At 35.4% G+C, this 13,695-nt stretch overlaps 2 protein-coding genes across 2 annotated transcripts; one reads left to right on the forward strand and one right to left on the reverse strand.

Annotated features, from left to right (window-relative positions):
- Nucleotides 1-346: 346 nt before the first annotated feature.
- On the reverse strand, nt 347-1,031 carry LOC103972862 (CASP-like protein 1F1). Its single transcript, XM_009387241.2, has 3 exons — nt 832-1,031; nt 647-749; nt 347-574 (listed from the first exon to the last, which is right to left on the reverse strand). The coding sequence occupies exons 1-3, from the start codon at nt 1,029-1,031 to the stop codon at nt 347-349; spliced, it is 531 nt and encodes a 176-aa protein (XP_009385516.2).
- A 2,079-nt stretch (nt 1,032-3,110) lies between these two features.
- LOC135595973 (ubiquitin-conjugating enzyme E2 27-like) lies at nt 3,111-11,545 on the forward strand. The gene is made up of 5 exons (XM_065087562.1): nt 3,111-3,479; nt 8,232-8,280; nt 10,884-11,043; nt 11,143-11,232; nt 11,306-11,545. The coding sequence occupies exons 1-5, from the start codon at nt 3,296-3,298 to the stop codon at nt 11,411-11,413; spliced, it is 591 nt and encodes a 196-aa protein (XP_064943634.1). The 5' UTR covers nt 3,111-3,295; the 3' UTR covers nt 11,414-11,545.
- Nucleotides 11,546-13,695: the final 2,150 nt, after the last annotated feature.

Raw genomic sequence — 13,695 nt, forward strand, 5'->3', positions numbered from 1 at the left:
TATTTCTTCGATAAGACTATTTACGAGTATTATTATTTGAATTACTATTTTCAAAACAAAATAAAAAAACCTTATATTGTATTTTTTTTTTTAATTCTCAGGTCAATCGAGACTAGACAAATTAAGACATTAAATTTTCTCCCGACCAATCGAGTTTGCTTCCCTCTGCTAAATACGAAGACATATGAAAAACAAACCAGATTAGATCAATTTCACGATGACGGATTGACGAGAAGATTCAACTGTAAAACCAGAATTAGTACCGGATCATGTTTGCAAAAGATCCTGAAGAACAGAGTGCAAGCGGATGGAGCATTAGATATGAGTTGAAGGCAGCACACGTGCATCACTCACTGTTGACTTGCCTAGACTTGTAGACCGAGAAGAGAGCACAGACGAAGAGGAAGAGAAGAAAAGCCACGTAGGAACAGCCCAAAGCAATCTCCGTCCTCCCGCAGAACCTCTCGTAGTAGGGGCACACCTTCGCCCACCCGATCTCGTCGTTTCCATGCTTCCCCACGTAGCCGACCGCGCTCGCGGCCGCCGCCGCCGCCATCACCAGGCCCAGGTTCATCTGCGCCAGCACCAACAAACGGTGAGAGAGCCACGAAGATTTATTCCATGATGATTCAAGCTTCATGCGTACCAGATCGAACAGGTTCAGCGTGCATCCCTCGACCAGATTGGAGACGAAAGGCAGGGATACCACGGAGTAGCCGCATGCAATGGCGTTGCCGACCACGAAGAACCTGTCGAAGAACGCAAACTAGGTAAGACGCGTGAACCGTGGAAATGCATGCATGCACTCGATCTGCACCGAGTTTCACTGACTTGAACGCAGGAGAGAAGCGGTAGGAGGCCTCGATGGCGAAGCCGGCGACCACGCTGGTCTGCTTGTTAAACCCCATCAGCGTGGCAGCGGCCAGGGCGGCCAGGCCGGCCGTCACCCGGCTGCAGACTTGGAGCTTGATATACCGGCTGCGGCCTCTCCCTGCTCCCTCTTGGCTCCTCTTCACCGCTTCCATCTCCATGGGAACACCTATCGCAGCAGAATTAGGGTTTTTAATGTGTGTGTGTGTGTGTGAGAGAGAGAGAGAGAGAGAGAGAGACCAATAATAATAATAATAATAATAATAATAATAATAATTGGTTATTATTATTGTAGATTTGTTTCCTCTGTTGGATTGTAATGTAAACCATATGATCTTATTACACCCCAAAAAAATATATTGACCACCATGAATGACATTATTTCCTTCCAGTATCCCTGTACATTAAGCTGATCTCACGGAATTACTATTTTTGATTTGATTTGTTTTGCATGGAAACAAAATTTTAGTTTGTGTTTATGGGCTCAACTTAGGTTGGATATCCAAATCGATTTTTCCTAACCCAAACTGATCATTAGAAGATCGAGTATTAATCAAGATATGACTAAGAATTTCTAAACTCATCATGGTAGGTCGAGAATTTTAGAATTTTCTTTAAAAAATTATTATATTAAATGGTTTCCATGATACTCACACTTAAAATCTCAAAATTAATACAGTGATAGGAAACAAAAGGTTTTACTTAATTTATGAATTGGGTTAATTAGAATCAATGGGTTAGGTTAATCCATACATTAATTGATCAATCGGATGAATCATATCAAGTTAATTATGACCAAATCTATATTAGCTTTACCTAAACCCACTGAATCCATGTTTGATTCGGATCATATACCTGGATCTAGAGAGAATTCTCGATGACCTCTACATTAGGGTTATAGTCACAAGGCAAAGTTTTACATGCATGATAAAAATTCTATTGTAATCAGATTAGGCTTTTTTGTTTTCACTACAATCACAATTGCTTGAGATAATAAAACGAGTGAGTCCTGCACATAAAGAGATTATTATTTTGGGTACAACCCTAATTACTTAAAGCATAGAGAGATAGATAGAGAGAGACTGTTATGACTGTAGCTAGGAGAGTCTTGATTAAGTTTAATTGAAAGGAATATTCATGTAAAACCTACCTAGCCAACCCCTATTAAGGATATGAAGAGGCCGGCTAAGGTTTGGATTAGTTTGGAGGTTGCTTCTTAGAGAAGCATTAGGAGCTGGTTAGAAGTAGGAGTCTTGAGTATGAGTCATATTATGAGTTGATTATAAATACGAGTCTTGAGTAGGAGTCATATTAGGAGTTAGGGTTTAGAAGCCCTATAAATAGTCATGTATTCAACCTTTTTTTTTTTTTAGGAATAGATGAATTTTTTTAGTAGTCTTTGAACAACAACTTGGAGGAAGGAACATCTATAGAGTTCCAAAGAGGATGATCCTCATCTATAGAGTTCCAAAGAGATTGATCCTCTAAAGAGATCAACCCTAAGCTTAGAATCCACAAGGGTTCTATCAGAGACTTTATTTAGATACCAAGAATCACCCTTTCCATCATATTAGGGTTGGAAGTCATACAATGTTTTGTATCCCCCATCTTTTAGCTTTAAATGATCAAATCATATATGCTTTTGAATTAAAATCACCATCCTTTCATAATATTTAAATTCTTTAATGGGACAAAGAATTATCATTCTATTAATATAAAAGATGATACAGGCAAACATATATTCTCTAATATAGCAACAGCATAGACCAATTTAAGTCATCCAAATCTTTGCCGACAAGCAAAAATATCAGAGATCAAACTTCACGGCAAGGTTTGCTAAATTGTTTGCTAAATATCGGGTTGACGAATCCGATTGAAAATTTTTCCTTGATTAGGGTTTGTGACTTTTGGTTAATATATAATATTTTGTTCACGAAAAAATAATAGCGTCTTTGAGGTACTAATAGATGATTAACAGAATTAAATTTTATCATCAAACATAGAGGTATCAATACATTCCAAAGAATGTGACTTTTGACTTTTAATGCTATAATATTACAAATATTCACTGTAATGTTGGATTTGGGCCGTCCCAAATCTAATCCATAGATCTCGAATAAAGCTAATCCAAGGCCCAATTAAGCTCTATTGCTGTATTTGGGCCTAATTGGGCCGACTCCCTTATCGCTTGTATTGTACATGCACTTAACCTGTTCCGCAGGAACGCCCAAACCGAAGAAGGCCACCACCCTTCGCTTTTTCGAACGCCTTTCCTTGTTCGCGGCCCCAAATGCGAAGCCACCTTCCCTACCAATTCTCCCTCGAGTAGGATTCTTTCCTTCCTTTCCTCGCGAGGGTTTCCCGTGATCGCCTCGATCGAAGCTTGCGTTCTTCGTGGCCGGTGATTCTAGGTGGTTTGGTGAAGATGTTGGACGTGTCTAGGGTTCAGAAGGAGCTGGCGGAGTGTAACCGGGACACGGCCATCTCCGGGGTCAGCATCGCCCTCCACGATGGGGGGAGCGACCTATCTCGCCTATCCGGCACCATCTCTGGCCCCGTCGCCACCCCCTACGAGGGCGGCACGTTCCAGATCGACATCCGATTGCCCAGTACGATTCCTGTTCTTTGTTCTGTGAAAAACGTGATCTTTGGTGGTATCTTTGAAGCGATTGTCTGGAAGGATTCGCTTATTGCTGGAGTTTATGGCTCTTTTGGATGGCTTTCTTGATTCAATGCAAATGATTTAGGGTCTTATCTTTTTCTTTTTGTAAATAGAGAGAATCAACAGGAAATATAGACGGATAATCTCTATGTTCTTGTTGTGGAAAGAATGGTGAGATCAAGGAGGGATATGGTTGACTTAGAAGCAATAATTTGTACAAGAAGAGGAAGAAGCAGCCAACCTTGGTTCAGATGATAATTCATAGAGATGGCCAATTTCTTTATCGAATGTACCTTTTTTGTGAAAATTTATCAAGCTGTCCAAAAAAAAGCGCTAAATTAAAGAGAAAATTGTTTGGTTCAATCAAGTTTCAAATTTTTGGTCCGATGACTATATTGGTTGGCAGTTAGACTGGTACGGAATTGGTATGGATCAACTTGCTGATCCTTGGTGCAAGTGGATACCGTTCAGATCATATAGAAAGAGGGAGAGAAGTAGGGGAGAGGAGGCACACTAATAGGAGGACAAGGTGGCAATGATGCTGTGAGGCAGAGGAGGAGGAGTCAGAGGAATAGAAGAGAGAGACGGAGAGAACTTGGTACATACTCAGATCCATATGTACCAGAACTCCATATGTACCAGTCAGGGTGAAATGTTACACCATATCCTGGACCAAAGAAAATGACGGAGAGAAGAGGGGGGAGGAGGGGGGGAAGGAGAAGAGGAGAAAGAGGAGGCAGAGGTGGCGATGCTGTGGGAAGGATAAGGCAGTGGAGGAGGGGAGAAAGCGTGTGCATGAGAGAGAGCGTGCGAGAGAAATAGAAAAATATAAAAAAGACAAATAGCTGTTACAAAATTAAAAAAACTAAAAGTTGGTATTTGTATCGGGCACTAAGCATACTACCCGATACAATTTGGTACTGAGCTATTTCCCATCTAGTAAGTCCAGAATGGTGAGCTTATTAAGTGGTACAGTCCATACCGCATTGAACATTGCAGTTGGCCATTGAACTGGTAAATACCAATCCGTACCGACTGGTCTTGGCAGTATTTAAAACCTTGACTATCACAATTGTCAAAAATATAGATGGGTATCAGTAGTAGGCAGTGATCTTATTTCTTGATGTAGTTTGTGCCAGTCTGCATACCGCTGGTAAACTTGGTGCAATGAGTATACTGGCCTTCACTTGGAGGTACAACCCGAATCAAACTGAACCGGATAAATCTTTTGATCTGTATCCCAGTCAGTTATTAAAAAGGTTAATTTGGCCCATACTGACTGACATAAACCATGGGTCCAATGGCTTCACAGCTTATTGATTCTCGTGGTGTCAACTTTAAACCTAGCACGGGTAAAGATTGGAGAAATTGGAAGAACAATCCCTCTATCTTTTGTATACATGATGCTTAAATAATGGAATAATTGTACGGAATTGTTAAACATGAAGCTCAATATATTGTTCTTAATTTTGGGAATCAGCATTGCGAAGGAATGGTAAATGGAAGGCCAAAGAGTTGGAGAATGTGGAAGCAGAAACTAATGATCTCTGATGTAATTATTTTTCCAATGCAACCATATGCTTAGTTATTTGGTTATCAAAGAACGAAGAGCTTCATGTGAGTAATAGTTGATTAAAAGCTGCATCCATACATGCTTTTTTATGGATTATAGTACAACAAACAATCATGTTCTCATGTAAAGTTTAGAGAAATACCATAGACCAAGGTTCATCATATCGTGGCATATCGTTCGGTAAGGATGGTATGTACCAGTCCGACAGGGGACCAACACAGGTGGTACATTGGTATGCCCCTATGTACCATGTGTGGTATACTTGTTATTGTTGCTTTAGAAGATACAATCAAGCGAGTTGGTAGAAATTGTATACTTGTTATTGTTGCTTTAACTATAAGATGGATTTAAATATCTCAATATACTGAGAATACTCACATTATACAATGTTTAGCTGCTTACTGATACACAATATAATTTTCTTTACCAAGGTAGACACACACTTTAACTATTTTTTTAGTGATGCTACTGGAGTATCATAAGGTTCTTCCAACAGCAAGTTTTTAAGTGTTACCTTTTTATATTGGCATTTTGGTAATTAATGATATATTTTATTGATAATGATATTATTCTGTAGATGAGAGTTTAGATAGGATTAATCTTAAATTTGAGTTATGACGTTAAAAGTTAGAAACTAAGAGTTTTAGACTAAGTAGGATTATCATAAAGTCACAACAGGAGTCAGTTATAAGTCCTTACCTTTTTTTATATTGGTAATAGTAATACAAACTTATTAGTCATAGTATAGAGTCTATAGATTTCCATGGTGGTGTATGTTGTTTGTTGACAATATTGTTTTGGTTGATGAAAATTTGGTTGGAGTTATTCTAAAATTTAAGTTATGACAATAAAAGTTTGGATACCAAAGATTTAGACTAAGTAGGACTATAATTCTATGAGGATGATATATTGATGAAACAATTGCTCAGGGAGTAAAAGTAGAGGAGCTGGAGTGGAGAGAGGCATTAGAAGAATAGTGTCTTAGATTAGTTAAGAAAATTTATAAGATGATTGTAAAACTAGTCATGCACCATGAATAAGAGTGTTAGATAGTTAAGAAACATGTAAACAAAGTTATTAACAAGTAACAACGATACCAAGGCCAGATGTGTAGTTACTTGAAAAGATAAAATGAGGAATATTTTTATCTACAAATAGTAATTTATAGCTGTAATAGAATCTAAAATGAGGAAAATCAATTACATACTGTGATGATATTCAAAGAAGACCTATTAGATATTGTGGTTAAATGAAATGACTCAGCTATATAAATGGAGTTACCTAGGGATACCTTTTCCACCTTCATACCTTCATCCGATAATTAACTTCTGAGATGTTATAACTTTTTCAAGTTGAAGATATCAGTGTTAATTTTATTTTGGAATTTCTTTGTATGTATACCAATGAACTATTCTTATTTATCATATTTAAACCATGCTTCAGACCTCTTGTTATCTTTTTACCGTTAAATTTGGGATGATAGAGGAACTACTAGAAGATGTAATTTGGCCATTTTAAAGGCTGTTATGTCTTTTTTCAAAATAGCAATGATGACTTGGACCAAACTTTGTAGGGCTACAGTATGATGCTTTGCAATTAGCATCATCTGAAATTTTTTAATAGAAAATAATGTCATGAATTTGATATTTTTGGTGGGTTTAGAATCCATTTGTATAAGGCTTATCTCTGGCTATGACAAACTAGGTATTTCTGATTAGGTGATCTGACTAGCAAAAATAGTATTGCTTAACAAAATTGCTTCTGCTACATATGTTAAGAACAGCATTTCCCCCAACTTTTCACATTGAATACTTTTTTTAGTCAATGGTTTCTTCACTATGTTGGAGAAAATATTTTTTTTTATGGGATACAAACAAGCATGAAACAGTCTAGGATGATGCATAACTATTTTTGCAATGCCAACTAATTGTTAAAGATTTACATGGTAAGAACCCAAATTATTCAGCAGCTCAATGAAAAACATTTTATTTTATTTTTGTTATTTTCATAGAAAGCATATGTAATGTTGCATGAGGAAGTATATATCTTTTATATGAAAATAGAGAAAGATAGAGAGAGGAAAAAGAAAAGTTATGATGGAAAAGGATATTAAGAAAACAAAGATAAGTAGTAGATTTGCTCTAAGCTTAAGGAGAAACACCGATGAACAAAAACATCACACTTTCATACATCTTTCACATTGATATAGATTTGTACCATAAAAAAATATGACTTCACACCACTCATATGTATGAAAGAATCTTAATTTATTGATATATTCTCTGATTTTCTAATTATAATGTCTTTTCCCTTTTAATAGTCTTTCCAAGTAGAAGAAGAAAAGGAAAATATAAACAGAAAAATACAATAAAGAAAATTACATCTCATAAATCAGAAACATATTAATTATTTCATCTTTCCTTTTTCTAGGGAAGATGTATTCCATGTTTTTTTTCCAAACAAAATTCTTTATTTGATAAAATATATTATTGATAGGTTTCCTCTACTGTAGGTTCTTCAATCAAGAAGAAACTTTCTTAGGATGATATCTTCAATTGAATCCAAGACTATGCCCTTGGTTTTTCTTCGGAAACTGAAAATTAATCTAAGATTTGTCTCCTTCCTTCCTTCAGCTAACTGGCGTTTTCTTTATCCTTTAGCAATTTTGATAACCAATATAGGATTATGAAAGATAATTCTATTTGACAACTTATGTGACTAATTAAAATTGTCCTGCATCAATATGTATCAAGTGCCATATGCATTCTATTAAAATGTTTGCTTAAATGCATTTTAAATTTTTTCGACACTTAGTGCCAAATATATGTACCTATCTTTGTGCACATGCATGTTATATGTTGAGTGCTCTCTTTGATCCTGTACATGCATGCATAATAGGTATTCATGTATTTGTTCGTTCCCATATGTATGATCTATGCCGTTTTTTCATAATCATATGGTCACCTGAGGTTGTTTGTTTAAAATGTTTTGGAGCTTAAACTTATGTCTCTTTGGTACTTATTTATACCATGCATTTCTTCCTATATGTTATTAATGTCATGCATGAACTGAAGTATTCTTTTATAGGTTTAGTTTAGAAATTGATGGTGACCAATATATTTGCAGGTGGCTACCCCTTTGAGCCTCCCAAAATGCAGTTTGTAACAAAAGTTTGGTATGAATATTACATGCATGTGGGAGAATTTCTAGCTAGGAGCTTTCCTATTATTCTTTTCTTTTTCACCAAGTTTGTTAGATTTTTTTGTATATATTTATATACATACATACATATACATACATATATATATATATATATATATATATATATATATATATATATATATATATATATATATATATATATATATATATATATATTCCAAGCTATTCCAGATCATACTAATTTATCATGTAATTTGTACTTAATCAGATGCTCCTGTTAGTTGTCCTCTATTTGCTAATATGACTGCATTATATTCTTGAAATTTTGCATTATATGTTGATGAGCTAAATCTTCTGTTTAGCATTTTTTCTAAAAAAAAAATTCATTCAAGCTAATATAACTTAAGTGATCCTCCTGATGAGGTTGATGTCTAACCTTGGTTTTCTTTGGGCAACTTGGATTACGTATCAGCTTGGCACTTATATTTTTCATTTTCTAGTGACATTTTTCCTTTACTGGTATTATATAATGAATATTATTAACAGGATCACTTGGCAGGTTGATTATGTTTGTATCTTTATTATTGAAAAAATATAAAAAAATTGCTTGAACAAAATCTATTTGGATTGATGCTAAATGATAACAATGTGGAAATTCTAGTGTATATGAAATGATGGAAAATTGAGGTTTAAGTGCTCACATATAAGCAAGGGCACATACAATTGTTTGTTTCAAGTTTGATAAATACTGAACATGAAAGTGATTTTAGTCTTGAATAGCTTGTTAGGAGGTTAGAGTTTTTAGGTAAATTTGTTTGTCTTTTTTCTTCAAGAGGTTGACATGAACTTAAGATGAGGGGGTTCCAATTAGGAGTGTATTGGGGAAGATGATACAGAAATTTTGATTATTGCCTTCTTTATCTCATATTTTGATCTCAGTAGACTAGTGTTGATAGAAAGTGATTAAATCATTGTGAAGTTAATTGAGATATTTATTTATTTCTTTATAAGATTATATATAATGATAGATTCAACAGTTTATTGTGTTATATGCTATGCTCCACTCACAATCATTGGATCATAATGTCACCACAAGTGGGCCATATATCATACTTAATAGGCTGGCCATGGGGGATTCCACTAAGAGGATATGGGGAAACATGATATGGAAACTTTGATTATTTCCTTTTTGATCTCAAATTTCAATTTACGGTATTCTCCATTTTTTATTAGAAAATGATTGAATTATGATGAAGTTAACGAAAAACTATTGTCTTTCTTATCATCTTTTATTCATTAATTGAATTAATGAGTTTGTTGTTTTGAATTGTTGTGATGCACTCATTTACGATCATTGGATCATTTTCACATGTTAAAGGCTCAATTGAGCGTGTTTTATAGACTAGGTGATGTAGAAGTGCATGAAGGGACTTGGTTCACAATTTTTTTTTTCTAGGATTTGAAATGTGAGAGTGAAAGAGGTAGAAAGAACAAGATAAAATAATACATGGATGTATAAACTTGGAATACATGGTTCTTACTAGCCTTACTGTTGAGGATTTTTTAAATCACCACATGGTTCTGGTACCAAAACCCACCTTCACCACTTATCCTTTGCGTAAAATAAAAAAAATGAGAGTTCCTCAAACATGTCTCATGCATGAATCATGGCATTGCCCCATTAAGGATGAATAGTAGAGTCACTGTGGCTCAACATTTGCTCCCAAGGATGAAGACCTCACTTTTCTACACTCATATGTGGATAATGTAATTGCCATTGGAGAAAGAATGTGACAAAAAAACCACTTGCACGTGATGAGAATCAAGGTTTCTAATGTCAACTCTACTGGTCGGCATGTAATGGTTATTTACTAGTCCAACCAAGTACGGATATTGAAATAATATAGCTCGGTATCGGTATGCTGTTGTTTATTTTTATTTTCTCAGAATATTACTGAGGAAAAGGAAGCAAGAACTGTAGAATGGGAAAGCTTATGTAAGGCAAAATCTTGATGTTTTGTTCTCTTTATTTCTGAGTTTAAGATTTGTTTCCTTAAATAGTTCTTCCATTAGTTTGGTTTATGTATATAGAGAAAGACACCCTCTTTTGAAAGCTATGTTTTTCGACACCCTTGCTGCTTCTTCAAGTAGGGGTTAATTGTTGCCTCTATGATGTTTTCAGCAAGGATTTACATTGATTTGAAGATATACCTAAGAAAAAAGTGATTACGTTGGATCATAGATCCATGTTGGTATTACGAATTTGTGACAACCATACATCAGTTTTGATTGTTGGACTATATAAATATTTTGGGAGTACTAATATATTTTACATGGTATCTTGTTAAGTGAGAGGTCTGTTTTGATTTTAATTATTCTTCTTTATTTGTCAGATTGGTGATTGGAATTTGAAGTTTGTGTATGCTGCGTCTATTTTCATGTACTATTCATGTTTTTCTTCCTCAAATAGGTTTTTGCTTCATTTAGTACTTATAGCAGGATTAATAGGGCTTCTGCATATCACGTGCTTTTCTATTGTAAGAATGAGTGGACTCTAGAGCTCTGATTATAGCACCAATTGTGCCTGCATTATTTGCTTGCATGTTTTTGTTGAAGGCACCCAAACATTAGCAGTCAAAATGGGGCTATCTGCTTGGACATTCTCAAGGATCAATGGAGCCCTGCCCTCACATTGAAGACTGCTTTGCTTTCTCTGCAAGCTCTACTCTCAGCACCTGAGCCTGATGACCCCCAAGATGCTGTTGTTGCTCAGCAGGTCAAAGAGAGCACACTCTTCCCTCTCATATGAATACCAAAATGGAGTTGATAGTTAGTGTTCATGACTTTCTACTTTTATCTCTTCCACATTGGACAGTACTTGCGTGACCACCAGACGTTTATGGCCACAGCTCGGTACTGGACGGAGGCATTTGCTAGAAGGTCATCTGTTGGCATTGAAGAAAAGGTACAATTTTTTTTATATATGTATAGGAAAAAAATATTTGATATCTGATGACTGCACTTTATGGTGGATCCAGGTCCAGAAGCTGGTGGAGATGGGTTTTCCTGAGGATCTAGTGAGGAACACGCTGGAGAGCGTTAATGGTGATGAGAACCAGGCTCTAGAAATGCTCTGTTCCAGCTAAAATCTGTTTGCTTTCTGTAAATTGTGCATCTATATGGTTAAACACTTGCACAGACTCATTTGTCTCTCTAAACAATGCTGATATGAACCTGGTATGATAGTGATTAAATTGGTTAAAGCTTGTTTTGATCAATAGTCTTGCTTGCTTCTTTTGTTGACAGGTTTTTGATTGTAGGACCGTTTGTGTTTGGTTAAAGAGGTTTCAAATGTGTGTAAACCCTTAAAAAATTTGACCTTGAACCGAAGGCAGGTTTCATTTTGATCCCTCTCCAACCAAAAGATGATATGACTCTTACTATTATGATTGCTTGATTTGTTGCTTCAAAGCCTTTTCTGCCCCTTCATATTTTTCCAAAGTCTTTCTAGTTAGATAGGACACCTTAAGCAGGATTGCTCATTATGATTTTGTCTAATTCTTTGTTAATTTGCCCAATTATTTCAAGTACCAGAGAGCTTCTGCTTGAGCTGCTGCTCTCTCTTCTGCGCAGTAGTTAATCTTCATTTTCATGAATTGGGTGGTCAGGCTTGATGTTTCTTGATGCTACAATCTGTCCTGATGTTTTAATTTCATACATGACCGTGACATGAAAACAAATCAGGTAGCATGATTCCAAGATTTGCTCAGGGGAAAATTGACTGCATGGTACAACCATTCTTGAGATTGGATGTCAACTTAATATGCTTAGACTGACAACCATTCTTGGCTGTATTTTGGATAAAATCTGGTTTTAGCTTTTGTATCTTTTCAATGGTTATGTAGTCTATTGCAGCTATGTCATTCTAGCTTACTTCTCCTGAAAGCTACTGCAAGAAGATACCATTTTCTTTTTACATGGCATTCTGTGTCACTTTAGAATTCTAAATCATAAATGTTTTGTTCCCTTTTCGTCGAGCTTATGTTTTCATGACAATCTCTTTTCATTTAATGATACAGTCTATATGTATGTCTTTTTTATTTGCAAGATTGTATGAGAAATTAATATCAAAATTGTGAAGTAATATTAGATCCCCGGTCTTATCTTATAGTTTGACCAAAATTGGTCAAACTCGACCGAGGCACATGAAACTGATGTGTTTGGTGATCGGTCCCACTTAACTGCCCTTGAATTGAGCCATCCAACTCCTGCTTGTGTCATTTAATTGACCGAGTCGAGCGGTCACAATGTTTGACCAAGGAAGGTTTTAGTTTTGTAGCTCTCCAAATTAAAAACAATCTCATCAAAGCATAGTTAGTACTATTTGATGATACAAGTAATTGATTGCTCCAATTAAATCAGCATATTCATTCTTGTCTATTTCATTAAATCATATGTATACTCATTTGATATTTTACTCGCACTAATATCCATTCAGAAAGCTCAAGTTAATTACTTTTGAATATATTAAACACTAGCTTGCTAAATTTAAAATATATTAAAAATAAAAAAATGTGATACATCTTTGTTATTCTCATAATAACGAGTGGTGGAGTTTCTAAAGAGTATTAATGTTATTAAAAATCTCAGTCAAAATCAAACAACGGCAGAGTAGTTGTACGACAGCATACACATTGACGAAAATGATATAGCCGACAAAGAGAGAGAGAGAGAGAGAGAGAGAGAGAGAGAGAGAGAGAGCCAATTACGTACCCATTTGATTTGGCCTCTTTGGTCTTGCCCATATTATATTTTGTCAAGACAAAAGATTTGACTTGGTTAGCAATGCCTTGTCTAACAAGGATTCCTCATGGTGTTATTTATTGTACTATGATCCGTTAAAGATCGGAAAATAGACACTTAGTCTTGGCCTAAATAGTTTGGGGGATCGGAATGAGGCTGGATAGTCAACACTTAATCCTAACCATCTTGAAAAGTCAACCTACAATCTAATTCCCATCATCCGAATTAATTAAGATGGACAATGTCCATTTTTGAGAAAAAAAAAACCACCATGTAATCAATCATTCATTGCTCCTCCACGTTTGCATAAAAATAAAAAATAAATAAAATTTTATAAAATAAATAAAATTTTATTTTGTGAAAGAAATGAGCATTTTATTTATTTATTTATTTTAATAAAATAAATAAAAAAAATTATTTATTTTTTTCTAACACAATTATAACACTCCTTTGCGGCAAAAATTATTAACAATAATGGTAATAAATAAGGATAGTACATGATCTCTAATTGGAGCCTATTTGATTTCTCTGTTCCCAAAATATTCCTCTTCTTCACGTTGAATCGAAAAGCAGGCGACCAAGCCAGCTACTCACCACGTGGCGCGTCCTGCGGACCCAAAGCCAT

This window comes from Musa acuminata, chromosome BXJ1-2 (genome assembly GCF_036884655.1).
Source record: "Musa acuminata AAA Group cultivar baxijiao chromosome BXJ1-2, Cavendish_Baxijiao_AAA, whole genome shotgun sequence".
Lineage (NCBI taxonomy): Eukaryota > Viridiplantae > Streptophyta > Magnoliopsida > Zingiberales > Musaceae > Musa > Musa acuminata.